This window comes from Tamandua tetradactyla, chromosome 2, assembly GCF_023851605.1.
Source record: "Tamandua tetradactyla isolate mTamTet1 chromosome 2, mTamTet1.pri, whole genome shotgun sequence".
NCBI lineage: Eukaryota > Metazoa > Chordata > Mammalia > Pilosa > Myrmecophagidae > Tamandua > Tamandua tetradactyla.
Window position 1 is genome coordinate 168,670,276 of NC_135328.1, and position 22,888 is coordinate 168,693,163.

General features: G+C 36.8%; 1 protein-coding gene across 1 annotated transcript in view; it reads right to left on the minus strand.

The window, feature by feature from the left end:
• Window positions 1–22,888, minus strand: part of SCP2 (sterol carrier protein 2) — a 177,072-nt gene that overhangs the window by 62,232 nt on the left and 91,952 nt on the right. The window contains exon 11 of the mRNA XM_077149616.1: window positions 10,570–10,677. Within this exon, the coding sequence (XP_077005731.1) occupies window positions 10,570–10,677 (108 nt within the window). The remainder of the gene's footprint in view (window positions 1–10,569; window positions 10,678–22,888) is intronic.

Here is a 22,888-nt window from a genome sequence, read left to right on the forward strand (position 1 = left end):
ATATGGCTGGGGTGAAAAAAAAAAGGTAAAGGGAATAAAGGACAGCTGGGACAAAGAGAAAACAACAAGATAGTTGAATGCAAACCATACCATGTTAATAATCACTTTAAATGTAAATGGTCTAAACATCCCCGAAGGCAGAGATTGTTGGAGTGGAGAAAAAAAAAAGCAAAACGCAACTAAATACTCCTACTAGAAATGCACTTCAAATATAAAATCACAAATAAATTAAAAGAGGATGAAAAAAGACATACCATAACCTAAGCTAACACTAATTAAAGAAAGCTGGAGTAGCTATAGTAAATCAGCCAAAGTAGATTTCAGAGTATTGACTATTACCAAGGATAAAGAAAGGTACTTCATAAGGATAAAGGGGGAAAAGTAGAACTGTCTTTATTCACAGATGTGGTGATTGTCTATATAGAAAGCATAATGAAGTTTTCAAAAAGACACTAGAACTTATGAATAAGTCTGGCAGTTTACATAATACCAAACTAATATTTTTAAAAGTCCATTGTATTTCTACATTTTAGCAATAAAAAAACTGAAATGGAAAAAATACCATTTATAGCAGCATCAAAAACTTGAAATACTGATGGATAATCTGATGAATGATGTATAAAACCTATACAGTGAAAATTACAATCCATTGTGGAAAGAAATTAAATAAGACCTATACAAATGGAGATATGCATTTTGTTTATGGGTCAGAAGATTCAGCATTATTAGAATGAAAATTCTCCCCAAATAAATCTATATGTTCAATATAACAACAATTAAAATAAGTAAACTTTGGGTAGTTTAGTGGTTAGAATGCCCGCCTTTCATGTGGGAGACCTGGGTTTATTTCCCGGACCATGCACCCAAAAAAAATAAAATAAAAATAAAAAAGTGAAGGGCTTTTTTTTCTTAAACTTGACAAGTTGATTCTAAAATTCATTTGGAAATGAAAAGGATCTAGAGCAGCCAAATAACTCGGAAAAGAAAGAATAAAGTTGGAGGGCTAAAACTATCTGATTTGAAGAACTATTATAAAGCTCTATACATCAAAACAGTGTGGTACTGGCACAAAGATAGACAAATAGCTCAACTGAACAAAAAAGAGAGTCCAGAAATAAACCTACTCTAACGTGAAAAACGTTTTTTTTTTTTTGCATGGGCAGGCACTGGGAATCAAACCCGGGTCTCCGGCATGCCAGACAAGAACTCTGCCACTGAGCCACTATTGCACCTCCTGTAGAACTGATTTTTGAAAGATATAACAGCACTGCAGTGGAGAAAGTATAGCCTTTTTGACAGTTGGTTCTGGAAGAACTAGATATCCATATGCCAAAAAAAATGAACTTGGATCTATACCTCACACCATCAACAAAAATGAACTCAAAATGGATCACAGACCTAAATGCAAAACGTAAAAGTATAAAACATCTAGAAGAAAACACAGGAAAAGAGCTTTTGACCTTGGGTTGGACAAAGATTTCTTAAATGTAACACCAAAAGAACAATCCATAAAAGAGCAAATTGACAAAATGGAATTAATATAACCGATCCCTTAGAGAACTATTTGGCAGTTTCTTATAAACATACATCTGAGCTATGATCCAGCAATTCCATTCAGAAGTATTAAGCCAAGAGAGTTGAAATGTATTTCCACAAACAGACTTGTACAAAAATGTCCATAGCAGTCTTATTCATAATAGCCCCAAACAGGAAGTAGCTAAAATATCCATCAACGGAAAAACGAATAAACAAACTGGTATATTTAAACAATGGAATGGAATGCTATCTGGCAATAAAAAAGAATGAAATTCTGATACAAGAACAACATGGATGAATCCTACAAATATTATGCTGAGTAAATAAAGCCAAATGCAAAGGGATACACATACACACTGTATGATTCCAATTATATAAAACTCTAGAATAGGCAAAATTAAGCTATAGTGAAGGAAGTAAAAAAGTGTTACCCTAGTGGTGTGGGTGGTGGGTGAAAGAGTAGGAGACAAGTATTTGGGGGAGCCAGGGAAAAAGATATGATGAAATGTTTGCGGTGATAGAAATACTCTATATCTTGTTTTGGCTAGTGGCTATATGAATGGATACCACTATCAAAATTCATTGCACTAAATACTGAAGAATTGTGTATTTTATTACAGGAAAATCATACCTTGTTTTAAAAATATAATATGGATATGAAAAACCATACTGTTACTATAAAACATGATTTGCGAGTGCTTCCGTGGATGGGAGAACAAAAATATCTCTGAATGGCAAAGAAGCAAATTGTAATAAACAAAGATTCTTTCAGAGGAGAAAAAAACTATGTGTCCAAAAAACAAAACAAAAATCAGCTAGGTGAAATGTCACATTCATCTGCTGATTAAAGAGATTTTCCTATACAGAGTGAGGAAACTGTCTGAAAGGAGAACTTAAGTCACTGCCTCACACAAACTGTGATATTAGTAAGGCTTCAGTGACCTTTAAATATTAATTATATTATTAAATATTTAAAATATTATTAAATATATTATTATCATTAAAATATTATCCAGACTTCTCTATGTACCATCAGCAACAAGAATCAACTCTGAAGTATGAGGCAATTTTTTTAAGGGAAAAAGGAAAAAGTTTAGATTATTTATCAAAGACAGAAAATATTTTTAAAATAATGTCTGTGTAAGATTGGGCACAATATTTACATAGAGAAATTGATACCATGAGACTATCATACTGAAGAAAATTTAATTTCATTATAAATTAAAGAATGTTCTTTTAATGAAATGATTTATAAATAAGTTTTCATATTGTGATACAAGTCAGGCTCTGCTATCAGCATCTAATAGTTAACTGGACTCATATAGCTTTCTTTTTAGACATGGTATGAGGAAAAAATTATCATCTATTATAGTTCCTCCTCTGTGCTGGGGAATCCACTATGTACTTTACATACATATATTTTCTCACTTAACAGAACAACCTTATAGGATTACTAGCATATTCATCCCCTTTTACAGATAAGAAAGCTATAATTAACAGAGTTAAGTACTGAAAAGAGTGAAGAGGCTAGGATCAAATCCCAGATGTTTAACCTGACTGAAAAAAGAAAAAAAGAGACAAATACCAAAAAATCAGAAATGGAAGGGAGGATGTGAAAACTACCTCCATAGAAATAAAAACGATTATAAAAAGATACTATGGAGAGCCCACACAGCCAGAGACCTTTGGAGATGAGGAAGGAAAACGCCCCTGGGGGAGCTTCATGAAACAAGAAGCCAGGAGAGAAAGCTAACAGACATCACTATGTTCGCCATGTGATTTTCCAGTTGAGAGGGAAACCCTGAACATCACTGGCCTTCTTGAACCAAGATCAACTATACAGCAAAAAATTAGATCACCTAGATAAAATGGACAAATTCCTAAGCACACAAACAACCTACGCTGACTAAAGAAGAAATAGGAGATTGCAACAGACCAATAACTAGTTAAGGAATTCAATCAGTAATCAAAAGCCCTACAAAAGAAAAGCCAAGGACAAGATAGCTTTACGGGTGAATTTATCAAACATCCCAAGAAATATTAACATCGATCCTGCTAAAACTCCTCAAAAAACTGAAAAGGAAGAAGAACTCATTCTAAGAGGCCAACATCACTAAAGTGAGATAAAGATTTCATACGAAATGAAAATACAGAACAATATCACTTATAAAATAGGTACAAAGATCCTCAACAAAATACTAGCAAATCAAATCCACCAGCACATCAAAAGAATTAAGCACCATGATCAAGTGGGATTTATCCAAGACGACATAAGAAAAATTATTTTAATACAACACATTAATGAAAGAAAAAAAAACATAATCATCTCAATTAATGCAGAAAAGGCATTTGATAAAATCCAGCACCCATTCCTGATAAAAACACCTAGAAAACTAGTAAGAGAAGGAAACTTTTTCAAAATAATAAAAAGCATATAAGAAAAATCCACTGTTAACATTGTAGTCAATGGTGAAAGACTGAGTTTTTCCTCTAAGAGCTGGAACAAGGCAAGGATGCCCACTGGCCCCACCGTTATCCAACAATGCACTGGAAGTTTTGGTCAGACCAATTAGGCAAGATAAAGAAATAAATGCCATCCAAATAAACCTGGCCTGTTTGCAAATGACAGGATTCTATAGAGAGAATATCCTGAAAACTCCGTAACAGTGTTACAAGAGCTAATAACAAATTCAGCAAAGTGGCACAGTACAAGATCAATGCAAAAAATCAGTGGTATGTCTATAAACAAGCATGAGCGTAAATTAAAAAAAAAATCATTGAAAAAAGCAACTGTGGTGGTTTGGAGATATGTACCCCAGAAAAATATGTTCTTAAACTTAATCCATTCGTATGGGTGTGAACCCATTGTAAATACAACCTTTTGATGAGGTTACTTCAATTAAGATATGGCCCAACATAAATAGAATGGATCTGAATCCTTTATTGGAGGCTTTTATAAGCAGAATAAAATTCAGACAGAAAAGGAGAAAGCTACAAGAAGCAAGAAGCTGAAGATCAAAGGAACCTGGAAGAGAAGGGAAAGGCCAAGAGAGGACACCATGTGCATTGTTATGTGTGACAGAGGAGCCCGGGACCAAGGTCCACCAGCAGTCAGCCTCAGAATGCATCTTTGGGAAGAAAGCATTACCTTGATGACAGCTTGATTTGAACTTTTTCCTAGCCTCCAAACCATAAGCTAATAAATTTCCATTGTTAAAGCCAACCTCCTGCATGTATTTGCTTTGGCAGCCAGAAATCAAAACAGATTCTGGTACCAGGAGTGGGTGCTGCTACTGCAAATACAAAAAATGTGGAAATGGCTGTGGAACTGGGTAATAGGTAGAGGCTGGAAGAACTGTGAGGTACCTGATAGAAAAAGCCTAGATTGTTTGAAAAGATTGCTGGTAGAAATACGGGTGTTCAGAGTAATTTGGGCAGTGAACAAAGATGTATTTGCAAAGTCCCCCTGGGGGACTGGGGAAAAAGGAGGAAATAATCAACTTCCCCATTTGTAGAATTTCTGATATTCTCACAAGGAGTGAGGACAACCAGATCAATGTGAGCCCTCAATCTTGGGGTTCACCCCTATGAAACTTATTCCTGCAAAGGACAGACTAACCCTACTTAAAATTCTGCCTAAGAGTCACTCCCAGAGAACCACTTTTGTTGCACAGATGGGGTCTCTCTCCCTAAGCCAACTCAGTAGGTGAACTCACTGCCCTTCCCCCCCTACATGGGGCATGACTCACAGGTGTATAAATCTCCCTGACAATACTGGACAGAACTCCAGGAATGAGCCAGGACCCAGCATCAAGAGACTGAGAAAGCCTTCTTGACCAAAAGGGAGAAGGGAAAAATGAGACAAAATAAAGTTTCAGAGGCTGAGAAATTTCAAACAGAGTCAAAAGGTTATCCTGGAGGTTATTTTTACGCATTACATAGATATCTCTTTTTAGTTTATGGTGTATCGGAATGGCTGGAGGAAAGTATCTGAAAGTGTTGAGTTTTCCTATGTTTCAATAGCCTTGATTCTTTTATTTCTTTCTTTGTTTACTTGTTTCTTTGTTTTATATATTTTTATTGACAGATCTTCAAACACATACAGTCTACATGGTGTACAATCAATGGCTCACAATGGTATCACAATGTTGTGTATTCATCATCATGATCATTTTTTTAGAACATTTGCCTCATTCCGGAAAAAGAAATACAAACAAAAAACAAAAAACACATACCTCCCATACCCCTTACCCATCTCTCTCATTGACCACTAGTATTTCCATCTATCCAATTTGTTTTACCCCTTATCCCCCTTACTATTCATATTTTTTAAACATCTATCCATACCCTGGATAAAAGGAGTATCAGACACAAGGTTTTCACAATCACACAATCACACAGTCACAATGTAATTTGGGCAGTTGACTCTGAAAGACCATTGTATAAAGATATAATGTTTACAATGTGACTGTGCACATTGCAGCAATTAGTCATAGACAAGGCTTTAGAGTTTGGTATGGATTACAATTCTACCATTTTAGATTTTTACTTCTAGCTGCACTAAGATACTGGAGACTAAAAGAAATACCAATATAATGATTCAGCAATCACTCGTTTGTTAAACCTTACCTTCTCTGTATAACTCCTCCTTCTTCTTTGATCTTTCTCCCACTCTTTAGGGATATTTGGGCTACGCTCATTCTAACTTTTTCATGTTGGAAGGGGCTATAGATAATATAGGATAGGGGGATGGAACTAGTTGATGTTCTGGAGAGGCTGGCCCCTCTGCATTTCAGGACTATCTGGTCCAGGGACCCATCTGGAGGTTGTAGGTTTCTGGAAAGTTAACCTACTGCATGGAACCGTTTAGAATCTTACATAATGCCCTAGGTGTTCTTTAGGGCTGGCAGGAATGGTTTTGGTTGGGGGTTGGCAAGTTATGGTAAGTAGCTATGTCTAACTGAAGCTTGCATAAGAGTGACCTCCAGAGTAGTCGCTCGACTCTATTTGAACTCTCTCAGCCACTGATACCTTATTTGTTACACTTATTTTCCCCCTTTTGGTCAGGATGGCATTGTTGATCCCATGGTGCCAGGGCCAAATCATCCCTGGGAGTCATCTCCCACATTGTCAGGGAGACTTTCACCCCTGGATGTCATGTACCACGTATTGGGGAGGGCAATGATTTTACTTGCAGAGTTGGGCTTAGAGAGAGAAAGCCCTCATGTGTGCAACAACAGAGGTCCTCTGTAGTAACTCTCAGGCATGCCTATGGTAGCCTGAGCTTCTCTGCTACATACATACGCTTCACAAGAGCAAGCTTCAAGATCAAGGGCTTGGCCTATTGATTTGGTGTCCCTAATGTTTGACACAGTATCAGGAGTTCCCCCCGTGGTAAAATTTAATAGTTTCATATTTTTCTCCCATCCCTCAAGGGACTTTGCCAATACTTTTTTTTTCTTTGTCACTACTTTTTGACTATCTGCTTAATATACTCTGGGATGTATCCAGGCATTATTCAACTATACAGGATTAAAGGCTTTCATTCTTATTCTGGGCTTCCTGTGTTTGAATTGTTTAAATGATCTATTCAGACAGGTTGAGTTAGAGTATGTGCTACAGAAAATTTAGTTTCTGAATAAAACTTTCTTCCTTTGGCCTCAACAAGTCAATGAGGTTCTATAACATAGACATTGTCTTCCTTAACCCCTGTATTCTGGATTTCCTCAACCCGACCTGATCGGCTTCATTCTTATCTCTAAATACCAGATTATACATATATAAACTGCCTCTCAAAATCCAGAAATAACAATTACTGCTCCAGACTAAATATGCTGATATAAGAGACAAACTACATCTTTATACAATGCATGCCTGTGAACAGAGATTTATAATTATTGCTTTATGCATCTGTCTTTTAAATCAGGTAAAAGGAAAAAAAGTGACAAATATATAAAAAAAAGTTATACTGCCTTTTATATTTACCAGTGTAATTTCCTTTGCCAATACTCTTTATTTCTCCATGTGGATTCAAGATGCTATCCATTTTGCTGACCCCCTTTAGTATTTATTACAGAGGAGGCGTGCTAGTGATGAATTTTCTGATTTTGTTTATCTGGGAATATTATTTATCTTTCATTTTTAAAGGATATTTTTGCTGAATATTAAATTATTGGGTGACAGTCTTTTATTTCAGTTCTTTGTGTATTCCATCCCACTGCTTTCTGGCCTTCATGGCGTCTGATGAGAAATCAGATGTTAAATTTTATTGAGGATTCCTTATGTGATGAGTGACCCTCTTTTGTTGCTTTCAACATTCTTCCTTTATCTTTTAACAGTTTGATTATTATGTTTCTAGTGGATCTCTTGGAGGAATTCCTACTGGAAGTGCTGAAGTTTGTTGAAGATGCATATATAAATACTTCTGATCAAATTTGGGAAGTTTTCAGCCATTATTTCTTCAAATATTCTTTCTGCCCTTTCTTTCTCTCCTCTCCTTCTATAACTACCATTATACACATATTGGCATGCTTAATGGCATGTCACAGAGCTCTGAGGCTCTGTTCATTTTTCTTCACTGTTTTTTTCTCTGTTTCTCAGACCGGATATATTCAATTGACCTATGTCCAAATTTACTCATTCGTTCTTCTGACTGCTGAAATTTGCAACTGAGCCTCTTTTTGGGACTGAACCATGACCCTTATAAAAGTCATGTTCAGGTCCCAATCTTTGGTCCTGTGGGTGTGAACCCATTTGGAAACAGGACTTTTGAGAATGTTATCAAAAGTCAGGTAAGATGTGCCCAAACTGAATGAGGGTGGGCCTTAAACCAATATGCATGAACTCCTTACAAGCAAAGGAAATTGGACATGGAAAGAGAGAAGCCAAGGGGAGCACTCAGAAGCTAGAAGTGAATGGAGTCTGGAAGAAAAAGGATATGATACTACGAGGTATATTGCCATATGATGAAAAAGCCAAGGAACCCTGAAGACTTCCAGCCAGCCAGAAGATACTGACCTCAGGAGTGAAAAAGCCTTCTAGCTTTTGAAACCATAAGCCAAATGTGTTGGTTTGAAGCTGTTATGTACCCCAGAAAAGGCCATGTTCCAGTGGTCACTTAGGTGCCAGTTTTCACTGTGATTATGGGCTGCTATGCTTCCAAGGCATCCATGGAACTGAGGAGAGGGGTTTGGGATTAGGGTAATTTGTTTTTTTAGGGCAATTTTTAAAAGCACGAAGTTCAATGATTTTACCAGGATCCAATCATTTTTCTTATACAAACACTTTTTTGATGTTTGTAAAAGTCTTTGGTTAATTTCCAAAGTTTTGAAAAAAGTTGATTTTGAAAATTTTTGCCAGTATTTTCACTGCTTTTTTAGAAGAGTCAACTTGTGTCAGGTAATGGTGTCCAATTGTTTGGTCAAGTATTGGCCTGCTACTGTGAGGACATTTTGTGGACTTAAATCATCAGTAAGTTGATTGCATTTATTACTGATTACATCTACAATCAACTAAGGAGAATGCCTCCAGCATTGAGTAATATTTAATCCAATCAACTGAAGGATTTAAAAGGAGAGGTGATACTGTCAACAGTCAGAAAAGAGGACTTTCTATTTTCCCAGCTTCTCTTGGGGAATCCATCAAAAACCTGTATCAGAGCTGCTAATTTATAGCCTGCCCTATGGAACTGGAATTTGTACATCTCCACAGTTGTGTGAACACTTTTATAAAACCCTATAATATTCAGATATCTCCTGCTGGTTCCATTTCCCTAGAGAACCTGGCTAATACAAGAGGATCTTTAGATGTCCCATTCCATTATTCCTTATAACTCTTTTCTCCTCACTTTCAAATTTTGAAAAATATTAGATTATTCAAATCAATAATAATGATATTATATTGTAGGGTTTACAATATATTTAGAAGCAAATACATGACAGAAGGGGGTAAATAGTAGCTTGCTGTTATATAAGTCTTACATTTTATGTGGCATGGTTTAACATTATTTGATAGTAGATTGTGATAAGTTAAAGGTACGTTTTGTGTAAACCCTGAAACAACCACTATTATTTTTTTAAATAAATTATCCAATAGAAGAGAGGAAAGAGATTACTAAACAACACACAACTATAAAGAGGGTAGTAAAAAGAGGCAAAAAAATAACCAAAAAACAGAAGGGACATTTAGAAAACAAATAGCAAGGTAGCACATTCTATTTTAACTATCTTAAGTCTCTCTCTCTGTCTATATATTTATTTCTATCTATCTATCTGCCCTACTAGATTGTGAGCTTACTAAATTTGAAGGATAAACAGAAATAAGCCAATGTTAACTGCTGTAAAGAATACACTATTAATTCTAACTGGAATTTATGAGAATATATAAAATCTTACTAAATTAATCAAATAAGACAATAACAAAAAAAAAACACAAAACCCACCCATCTTCACAAAATTAAATCATAGAATTTTAGTGCTGAAAGTTATTCCGGAAATTGCCTTGTTCAATTTCTTTATTTTCAATTTCAAATTCTTATTTTCAATTTTGAAATCAAGTGGTTGATTAACTGATTATTAACTGAAATAGTCACATGGCCAGTCAGCAGGAGAGCCAGTGGTAAAAATTCATATTTCATAACTTCTAGCTCAGTTTCATGCAACTGAACAAGACAAAACCATTTCATGCAACAACAGCCACATATGTATACAATGACTCATAAATAATGGACTTATTTCAAATGATTTTTATCAGGCAAGTCTAGCAAGATCTCTACTTTGCAACATCTTATGGTAGTTAGTTAAGTTGCCTATCTGAAAACAAACTTTTAAAGATACACATTGATCAATTTAGAGTTTCAATTAATTCGAATCCTCAAAGATCTGTTTTACTGAAATGTACCGTACTTAAAGGAAAATTTTAAATTCTGTTACTAAACAACCATTTAAAGAACCAGCTACCAAGCTCAGGGATAATATTTTTAAATTCACACTTAGAGTAAAAATGATAGTTTATGGAATCCATGTGTAGTATTACCTGTAGCTCCCAGCGGGTGTCCCTTTGAAATCAATCCACCACTAGGATTTACGACCCACTTTCCTCCGTAAGTAGTATCCCCTCTATCAACCAGTTTTCCACCTTCTCCTATGGAAGGAAAAATAACATTAACAAATGTTAAAAGTAACACTGGAATAAATGATACGTTTTTGTTTTATTTCCAGGTTACAACCGAGAATTTCTTGAAGAAGATATTTCTTAACAACTCAAACTAATATCAATTTGATAAAAGCACTTTTGAAACTTAAGCAACAGATAATGAAAGCTAACATTTTCAGAACACTTTCTGCATGAAACAAAGCTCCTAAGAACAGAGATTCAGAAAGGCAGAAGAAAAATAAGAATTGAAATTGATACCATACAATACCATAACTAAATAATTACACCAGTTTTAAATTTTCATAATTTTCCAATTTTTACATTTCCTTCCATTTTTAATTGCTCACCTGAGGATATTCAAATATTCTTTTTTTTTTACAAATACTCTTAATAGAAAAAAATTTTAACTAGCACTTTCATGAACTGAAGTTGACTGAAAACACTGCTGAACCATAAAAGTAAGCTTTAAGAAATTATTTAATATGCTTAAAAGTTTTAAGTAACATTCTTGTCAATTCCATGCACATTCTTCCAAGTAGTTAAGAAGTAAATAAAAATGCATGCATTGTATAAAGTATTCTTTCAGTAGTATCATTAGATATTATATGGGGAGAGCTCCAAATAATAATAATTGTGACAGTATTGCTGCTGAAGGATGCTAATAGTTTTTGAGCACTCACTCTGTACCAGGTGTCATTCTAAGTATTTTATATATACTGATAAAATAGAATCCTCAGGCCTACAAAGTAGGTACTGCTATTTGCATTTTACAGATGAAGAAACAGGTACAGAATGTTAAGTAAGAAGCCCAAATCGAGCAGGGGATCTCTGATTGTCACTCAGCCATCCTGACTCCAAAGCCTTTTATTAGTCAACATATTATACTGCCTTCAAAAAGAGTTTCTCTATTGGTATTCTCTAATGAAATACATTAATCACAGAATCTTGGATGGCTGTCCACTTCTATCTTGGCTTTAAATCCAAACAGTAGATTAAAAACTTTTGATTCGGGCATACTGTGCTTTGTTTTTATTTTTTTTTTTTTGGTATACTGCTCACACAGAACCTGATACAAGACTCTAGTTACAGCAGATATCCTTGGGACTATTGCTGCTTTCAAAATGGCTATTATTGCACCAAGTAATAACAAACTGAGCACAAGGAAACATCAAGAAGTGATTAATCTACCAAGGATATTTTTCGACAACATATACAATCCTGTGAAGAATTAGAAGATTCCTGCTTTCATGAGTTTACCTTATTGTGAGAGCAAAGGTGGAGAGAGCAGACAATAACACAAAATAAATAAGTACCACATACGGTGTTTAGAGTGGTGGTAAATGCCAGAATCAGTAGTGTGGAAGACAGAAAGGAAGGGTACTGATTCCAGGGTTTACAGCCTGAGCGACTAGAAGGAGTGGAAGAATGAGGGAGGAAGTTTGGGATATATAAGAAATTCAATGTTGGATTTCGATTTGAGTTGCATTATTAGACATCCCCAAAAAAGCTGAAAAGGCAGCTGGATATATAAGTCTAGAGATCACGGAAGGGTTCATATCATCAGGGAAGGGATACAAATTGGAAAGACATTATCAAATATATAATATTAAAAACATTGAGGTCATGTTCCAGTTGTGCTAATGCAGCATTCACTACAGCCCATGAATTATAACTGAAAACACCAAGTAAAATACAAAAACAATTGCCTGAGGTCTCTGAAAAGTATACAGAAGCAAGGAGGTTGTGGATGGGAGTTAAAACCTGGAAAAGTCACTACCTCACAAGCTGAATTTCAAGTTGTTTCTTTTTTGTTTCTATATCTAACAGTTTTGCTTCAAGGTGTGTACAGTCCAAGTAGCATAGCAGCTGGGGCAGTGTGGGCAACAAAAACTAACAGAAACCCTATTTGCCTGGCCATAGGAATCAGGAAAAACGTCTCTGCAGTCTGGAGAGTAAGGGAAGAAGCTCAGAGCAAAAAGTGAGCACAAAAATCCCCTGATTTGTGTATGGACCCGCACAAGTCTCAGGCTTACCCCTGAGCCATGTACGTATCAGACAAATCGAAATCAGCATAGCAAAGGCTTAGAGAACTGTACTGAGATTTTTAACCACTACTCACAGAAGGTAAGACAGCTTGTGGGCTGAACATAATTGGGTTGCTTGCTTGCTAAAATAAAAACCTTACATTCACTAGAGAACTACAGCAGGACTCAGAAGTTACAACATTCACCATGTCCAGGAGAAAACACAAAATTACTTGATATTCAAAGTAACACACACAGAAAATAAAAACAGGAAAATGTGACCAACTCTCCAGGAAAAAGATAATCACCAGATTAAACCCTGAGACGACCCAGTTTTGCAGTTATCAAAGACTTTTAAAAGATATTAAAACTACAATCCATGAGGGAAAGAAAAACATGGTAGAAAAAAGATGGGAGTTTTCAGCAGAAAAATTGAAACCATAAAGAGAACCAAATGGAAATTTTAGAACTGAAAAATAAAATATTTGGGAAAAAAGTCACTGAATGGGCTCTGTTGGAGACTGAATCATGTACCCACAAAAGACATGTCCAGATTTGAACTCCTAGTCCTGTAGGTAAGAACTCATTCGCAAAGGAGACTTTAAAGATGTTAAGATGTGCCCAAACTAAATTTAGGTGGGCCTTAATCCAATATGGCTGAAGAACTTATACACAAAGGAAACTGGGCATGGGGGAAAAAATAGAGAGAAAAAGGCAAAAGTCATTAGTATCTGGAAGAGAAGGAAGAGGATGTCGCTATGTAATGGAAAAGCCAAGGATGACTGGCAGCCAGCCCCAGAACATCCTAGGTTTCAGACAGAGCGAGAGAGAGAGAGCATTGCCTTGCTGACACCTTAGATTTGGACTTCTAGCTCAAAACCATAAGCCAATAAATTCCTGTTGTTAAGCCAACCTATTGCATGTTATTTGGTTTAGAGGCCAGGAAACCAATTCAGGCTCAACAATAGAATAGGGATGATGGAGGAGTCAGTGACCTGGAAGATACATCATTATAAATGATCCCACCTGAAGAACAGAGAGAAAAATTATTTAAAAATGAATAAAACCTAAGGGAACTAAGGACAATTTTTAAAAGTCTAAATTTTGCATCACTGGCATCTCAGAAGGAAAAGAGAAATAAATAGGGACAGAAAAAATTAGAAAAAAAGAATGGCTCTAATTTCTAAATGTGGTAAAAGACATTTTCTGATTTAAGAAGCTCTGAAAATCCAAAACAAAAAATTAACAGAAAGTCATGACTAGACACAGCACAATCAAATGCCAAAGATGAAATATAAAGAGAAAATTTGGAAGATGGTGTGGTAGTTATATTCAGTTGTCAACTTAGCCAGGTAAAGGTGCCTAGTTGCTGTGGACATGAGCCAATGATACGTGAACCTCATCTGTTGCTCATTACATCTGCAGTCAGCTAGGAGGCAAGACTGCTGCAATGAATGATGTTTGATTTAACTGGCTGGAGCTTAAATGAGACAGGTCAACGTAAGACAGATCAAGCAGCTCAGTATGCCTCATCTCAGCACTCGCAGCTTAGCCCAGGCCTTTGGAGATGCACAGAGAAAACACCCTGGGGAAAGGTGTTGGAACCCAGAGGCCTGGAGAGAAGGCCAGCAGAGAGCACCCTGAGCCTTCCCACGTAAGAAAGAACCTCAGTTGAAAGTTAGCTGCCTTTCCTCTGAAGAACTACTGAAATAAATCCCCTTTTATTAGAAGCCAATCTGTCTCTGGTGTGTTGCATTCTGGAAGCCAGTAAACCAGAACAGATGGTTAGAGAAAAACTACCTATTACGTATAGGAGAACCAAAATTCGAATAACCACAGATTTCTTACCAGAAACCACAGAAACCAGAAGAGTAGAACAACAGCTTTGAAGATCTAAAAGAAAAAAACCTATGAACACAAGTTTTTATCCAACAAACATTTTCTTTACAGAGACGGCTAAATAAAGATATTTTCAGATGAAAGAAAACCAAAAGAATCTATCTTGAGCTGACATGATATATAACAAATGCTAAAATAAATTCTTTAGAATAAAGGAAATGATACCAGAGGAAAACCTGGATTTTCATAAACAAAGGAGCAACAGAAATGTTAACTATCTCAGTAAAAATAAAACACTTTTTTTCCTCTTTAGTTTTTTAAAATATGTGTGGCTACTGAAAGCAAAACTCACGATATTGTCTGTTGGGATTTTTCAGATATGTGGCTATAATACAAATGACAATTATAACATAATGGTCAATACGGGGAGAAATCATTAATGGACCTATGTAGTGGTAAGGTTTCTACATTTTATGTGAAGTGGTACAATATTAACAGTAAGCAGACTGTAAAGATAAGGTATGTATAACATAACTCCTAGAGGAAGCTGAACTGAGGGTGATTTTGGCCTTCAGGAGATATTTGGCAATGTCTGGGGACAGTTTTGGTTGTTGCAATGGGGGGACAGCAGGGTATGCTATGGGTATCCAGTAGGTAGAGACCAGAATGCTGTTAAATATTTTACAGTGCACAGCACAGATCCCATAATAAAGAACGATAGAGCTCAAAATGTCATAGTGGTGAGGCCAAGAAACTGCACTAGGGCAGCCAGCGAAAAAATAAAACAAAGAGATATAGTCAAAAAACCAATAAATAAATTTAACTGTAATACCGAAAAATACCCAAATAGCCCAAAAAGAGATAGGATAGGAGGAACAACAAAAAAACAGAGGAAAAAGAAAACATAATAAAATGGTCAACCTAACTCCAACTATATCAATAATTATATTAATGCTAATGATCTAAATCAGTACTGACCAACAGAAATATAATGCAAGTCATACATATAATTAAAATATTTCTAGTATATATTTTATTTAATTTACATTTTGTTTAACCTAGTATACCCAAAATATTATTTCAAACTATAATAAATATTAAAAGTTATGAATAAAATACCTTTTTTCATATTAAGTCTTCAAAATCTGGTGTGTATTTTATATGTACTACTCATTTCGGTTTGGACTAGTCGATTTCATGGACTCAATAGCTATATAAATATGTATATATAGTGGCTAGATATTATATAACATATTATATATATATATATATATATGTGTGTGTGTGTGTTAGACAACACAGATCAAAACATTCCAGTTAAAAGATAGAAAGTGACAAAGCAGAAACAAAACAGACTACTACATGCTACCTACAAAGAGAATATTTTAATTAAATAACACAAATAGGGTGAAAACAAATGGATAAAAAAAAAAAGATATACAAGCAGTAAGCATAAAGAAGGCTGCAGTGGCTATTTTAATATCAGAAAAAGTAGACTTCCAGAGAAAGTATATAACCATAGATAGAAAGGGATATTTCATAATTAAAAAGGGGATGATTCATCAGGAACATAGCAACTATTAATGTATTTGTCGTTAATAACTGAGCCTTCAAATACACAAAGCAAGAAGCCTACAACCTTCAGATGGGCCCCTGGACCAGATAAACCCTGAAATGCAGAGAGGCCACCCTATCCAGAACATCAGCTATCCCCCATCCCATATTATGGACAGCCCTTTCCAACATGAAAAAAGTAGAACGGGTATAGCCCAAATACCCCTAAAGAATGGGAGAAAAATCAAAGGTGGTGGTGGAGTTATACAGAGAAGGTAGGGTTAAACAAACGAGTATGACTGTTGAATAATTATACTGAAATTTCTTTTAGTCTCCAGTATCTTAGAGCAGCTAGAAGTAAAACCTAAAATGGTGGAATTAGAACCCATACCAAACTCTAAAATCTCATCTACAACTAATTGTTACGATCTGCTTTGAAATTTATTGCTTTTTGTTTTTCACAAAAAAAAATATATATCTTTCTTCTAGCCTCCAATGTTTTGGAGCAGCTAGAAGGAAAAATCTGAAATAGTGGAATGGTAACCCATAACAAACTGAAATATTTCTGTATGTGCATGTTGAAGTGTACATTGAAAATCATTGCTTTTTCTTTCATTTCTTTGTATATATGTTATATTTAACAATAAAAAATGTTTAAAAAAATAAATGAAGTTCTGGAAAGATGGTGGAATAGGATAGATTGAGTTCAACCCTGCTCCAAGGAATGGCTAGAGGAGGGATGGGAGGGTGACTGAGACAAAGATTCCAGGATGTTAGTGACCTGGGAGAGTCTTCTGCACCACATAGGGTGGCCCTGGTTTCAAAAACTGAGGAACTCAGAAGCAGAGAACCAGACACCGTCCAGCTGGTGCAAACAGCCTAACTTGAAAGACTGGAGCCCACAGGAGAGCATGGACAGGGGACTAGGAACCCCCAACTCACCCCATACCCCACACACCTGACCCCCATCACCCACACCCACTCCCCACCCTCGAAGCGCCCCTGCCCTGCCAACCCCTCCCACATACCTGCCCCACCACCGTACCCCAAGCCCAACCCACCTCTCCAGTGCCAGCGCAGTCTTGCCCCACCCTTCCCAAGCCCTACCTCCCAATCCCTGACCCTGCAGGTGGTTGCCAGTGCGTAAAGGCTGAGGGTGCTTACGTCCATACCCAGGCTACACCCACCCTCAGCCCATACAGTCGCATAGCCTCACCGGCTCCCCTGAGCTCTGAGCAAGGGAACATTCCCGCACACATGCACGGCCCCCGGTTATGCCGCCCCCCCCATATCTGGGAAAGCACTGACTTGCCCAGTCAGGCTACGTTGGCCCCTACCCCATGCAGGCATAATGCCGACCTGGTGTACTGGCTCTGCGCATGCGCACAAAGGGCCCCACGCCATAGACCAGTGCACACCAGGGCCTTGCCTCTCAGACCTGTGCACCACACAGCCACATCCTCCCCCACCGCTGGGCACCCCTGCTTACAGCATCAGGGAAGCATCCCCAACCTGCACCTGCACTGCAACACATCACCACATTGTTGTGCACCACCCCATGCCCTGTAACCTGCTCCCCATCCATTCCACAAATACAAGGCTTTAGATTACTAAAGGAAATCAACTTCCAAAGAAAATCAATCAAAATATTTACATGCTGCAAAGACAGCAGAAGATCATTAAACATATTATGATACAGACAGATACAGCGCAGCCTAACAACCAAACTAAAACACCAGAGGAGACGACATTGGAACAGCTAATCAAAGATGTTCATATAACTCTACTAAATAAAATAAATGTGATGGTGTGCTTGTTTGAAAGGATTTATGCATCCTAGAAAAGCCATGTTTTAATCCTAATCAATCTTGTGGGAGCAATGGTTTCTTCTAACTCCTACTCAGCACTACAGGTTGGAAACTTGATTAGGTTATCTCCACAGAGATGTGACTTGATCAATTGTGAGTATTAAACTTGATTAGATGGAGATGTGTCTCCACCCATTCTACATGAGTCTTGATTAGCTTACTGGAATCCTATAAAAAGAAGAGACATTTTGGAGAGAGTCCCCTTTTGAGAATGAGGAGAGAGCTGCAAAAACATGACAGAATGATGAGAGAACCACAGAGTCCATCAGTCAGTGACTACTGGAGATGAAGGAGAATGCTGCTGGGGAGCTTCATGAAACAAAAGCCATAAGACAAAGCTAGCAGATTTTGCCATGTGCTCTTCCAGCTGAGAGAGAAACCCTGAACTTTATCGGCCCTCTTGAACCAAGACATCTTTCCCTGGATGCCTTGGATTGGACATTTCTATAGACTTTCTTTAATTGGCCTTAGAACTGTAAATTTGCAACTTATTAAATTCTCCTTTTAAAAAGCCACTCCGTTTCTGGTATATTGCATTCCGGCAGCTAGCAAACTAGAACAGATGGCTAATGACATAAAGGAGATAAAGAAGACACTGCAAGAGTACAAAGAGGGATTTGAAAGAATAAATAGGAAAACAGCAGATATCACAGAGATTAAAGATGCTGTAGACCAAATAAAAAAAAATTAGAGACACACAACAGCAGATTTGAAGAGGCAAAAAAAAGAATACACAAACTAGAGGACAGAATTGATTTCAAATATTCAAAACAGAAATGGAAAAAAGATGGAAAAATTTGAATTGGATCTCAGGGAAATGAGAGACAAAACAAAGTGCACAAACATAAGAATCACTGGCATCCCAGAAGAGAAGAGTAAAGGGCTAGTAAAATTAATTGAGGATATAATGGGGGAAAACTTCCTAACCCTTACAAAAGACATGAATACATAAATCAAAGAAGTCTAACAAACTCCAAATAGAATAAATCCAAATACACCTTCACCAAGACACATACTAATCAGTTTGTCAAATGTTGAAGAGAGGCAGAAAATCCTGAAAGTGGCAAGAGAAACCACATACACATACACATACAAGGGAAACCACGTAAGACAGAGTTCAGACTACTCAAGTGGCAACATGGAGGTGAGAAGGGAGTGGTATGATATATTTAAGATCCATAAAGAGAAAGACTTCCAGCCAAGAATTCTGTATCCAGACAAACTGTCCTTCAAAACTGAGGGAGAGATTAAACTTTTCACAGGCAAACAAATCCTGAAAGAATATGTCAACAAGAGACCAGACCTATAAGAAATACTAAAGGGAGTTCTGCCAGTTGGAGAAAAAAAGACAGTAGAGGGAGGTCTGGAGAAGGGCATAGAATTGAAAAGTACCAGTAAGGGTAACATTAAGGATAAAAAGAAAAAGAGGAAAAAGAATATATAGATCTGACATATAAAATCCAAAAATAAGATGATGGATTCAAGAAACACCTTTTCAGTAGTAACTTTGAATATTAATGGACTAAGCTTACCAATTAAAACATACAGATTGGCAGAATGGATTAAGAAATACAATTCAGGGTGGGCCACGGTGGCTCAGCAGGCAAGAATGCTTACCTGCCACGCCAGAGGACCCAGGTTCGATTCCAGGTCCCTGCCCATGTGAAAATAAAAAAAAAGAAAGAAATACAATTCAGCCATATGCTGCTTATAAGAGACTCATCTTAGACACAAGGATACAAGTAGACTGAAAGTGAAAGGACAGAAAAAGTTGTAACCAAAGAAGTTGTAACCAAAAGAAAGCAGGAGTAGCTATACTAATATCAGACAAAATTGACTTTAAATGTAAAGCCATCATAAGCGACAAAGAAGGACACTATATATTAATTAAAGGGGCAATTCACCAAGAAGAAATAACAATCATAATTATGCTCCCAATCAAGGAGCTCCAAAGTACATGAGACAGACATTGGCAAAACTGAAGGCAGTGATACATGTTTCAACAATATAGTAGGAGACTTCAATATATCACTCTCCTCTACAGATAGAATAACCAGAGAGAAGATCAACAAGCAAACAGAGAAGCTAAACAACTTGATAAATGACATATATAAGTCACTATACCCCCAAAACATTCTTCTCTAGCACTCATGGAACATTCTCTAGGATAGATCATATGCTGGGTCACAAAACAGGACTTTATAAATGTAAAAGCATTGAAATTATTCAAAGCACTTTCTCTAATCATCATGGAATGAAGCTAGATCTCAATAAACACCAAAGAACAAAAGCATTCACAAATATATGGAACTTAAATAACATGCTCTTATATAGCCAGTGTGTCAAAGAAGAAATTGCTAGAGCAATCAGTAGCTATCTGGAAGTGAATGAAAATGAGAATATAACATATCAGAACTCATGGGATGAGGCAAAGGCTATACTGAGAGGGAAATTTATTGCCCTAAATGCCTATATTAAAAAACAAGAAGGAGCAAAAATCGAGGACTTAACTTCTCACCTGGAAGAACTTGAGAATAAACAGCAAACTAACCTCAAATCAAATAGAAGAAGAGAAATAACAAAGATCAAAGCAGTGTTAAATGAATTGGACAACAAAGAGAGAGAGAGAGAGAGAGAGAGAATGAATGAATAAAACCAAAAGCTGGTTCTTTGAGAAAATCAACAAAATTGATGGGACACTAACAAGGCTGACAAAGAAAAAAAGAGAAATGATGCAAATAAAATCAGAAATGAGAAGGGATGCATTACCAGAGACCCTGAAGAAATAAAATAAATCATAAGAGGATACTATAAACAACTACATGCCAACAAAAGAGACAACTTAGATGAAATGGACAAATTCCTGGAAACACACAAACAAGCTACACTGACCCGGGAAGAAATAGAAGATCAAACTAATCACAAGTAAAGAGATTCAATGAGTCATCAAAAATCTTCCTACAGGGTGGGCACAGTGGCTCAGAAGGCAGAGTTCTTGCCTGCCATGCCAGAGACCCAGGTTTGATTCTCGGTGCTGGCCCATTCAAAAAAAAAAAAAAAATCCTCCTACAAAGAAAAGCCCAGAGCCAGATGGCTTCACAGGGGAATTTTATCAAACATTCCAAAAAGAACTAACACCAATCCAGCTCAAACATTTCCAAAAAGGAATACTATCTACCTCATTTTATGAAGCTCATATAATGTTTATACCAAAACCAGATAAAAGGGCTATAAGAAAGGAACCTACGGGCTAATCTCCCTAATGAGCATAGATGTAAAGATTCTCAACAAAATACTAACAAATCAAATCCAGCAACACATTAAAAGAATTATACACCATGACCAAGTGGGGTTTATATCAGGAATGCAAGGATGGTTCAACACAAGAAAATCAATTAATATAATACAGCACATTAACAAAGTAAAAGGGAAAATCACATGATCAATTTGATTGATGCTGAAAAACTGTCTGACAAAAGTCAACATCCTTTCCTGATAAAAACACTTCAAAAGATAGGAATCAAAGGTAACTTCCTCAATATGATAAAGGACATATACGAAAAACCGATAGCCAGCATCATACTGAATGGAGAGAGACTGAAATCATTCCCCCTAAGATCAGGAATGAGACAAGGATGCCCACTGTCACCACTATATTCAACACTGTGCTAGTAGTTCTAGCTAGAGCAATCAGGCAGGACATAGAAATAAAAGGCTCCAAATTGGAAAGGAAGAAGTAAAACTCTCATTATTTGCAGATGACATGATATTATACTTGGAAAATACCAAGAAATCTACAACAAAGTTACTTGCACTAATAAACAAATTCAGCAAGGTAGTGGGATATAAAATTAATGTGCAAAAATCAGTAATGTCTCTATACACAAGCAATGACCTAACTGAGGAGTCAGTTAAGGAAAAAATTCCATTCAAAATAGCAGCTAAAAGAATCAAATACTTAGGAATGAATTTAACTAGTGTATTAGTTAGGGTTCTCTAAAGAAACAGAATCAACAGGGAACACTTGCAAATATAAAATTTATGAAAGTGTCTCACGTGACCGTAGGAACACAGAGTCCAAAATCCACAGGGCATGCTGCGAAGCCAATGACTCCGATGGATGGCCTGGATGAACTCCACAGGAGAGGCTCACCAGCCAAAGCAGGAATGGAACCTGTCTCCTCTGAGTCCTCCTTAAAAGGCTTCCCATGATTACATTTAGCATCACTAATTGCAGAAGACACTCCCCTTTGGCTGATTACAAATGGAATCAGCTGTAGATATGGCTGACGTGATCATGACCTAATCCTATGAAATGTTCTCATTGCAACAGACAGGCCAGCGCTTGCCCAATCAGATGAACAGGTACCACAACTTGGCCAAGTTGACACCTGTCCCTAACCATGACAATCCACCCCTTGTCAACTTGGCACATATATATATATATATCACCTTAGACCATACTTAATTTCCAAATGAAAACAAATAAGCACACATTTTTTTCTTTTACCTGACAATACTCAACTGTCCTGCATATAACTGGAAACACATTAAATCTCTCCAGAATAGGGTGCAAATCCTTGGGCAACATTCATTCTTAAACTTGATATCTTACAACTTAAATAGTATAACATGAACAAAACAGCATTACAGTCCTCGTTTCTGTAACTGATCACGTGGTCGAAGTTCATATTTATCACTACCTTCTTCCACTACCCATTCCATGTTCCCTTTCCCCTCAGCAAGCAATTCAGCTGGCTGTGGTTCTTGGCCTGGTGGGGTGACCCAAACCTTCATTCCTGAAGTTTCAGAGCCATTAGTAGTCCTGCCTGGATTGTGTTGTTGCAATTTTCCATTGATTTTAATCACAGGGCATGGTAGTACTAATAGACGCCCCAGGGGATCTCCTATATT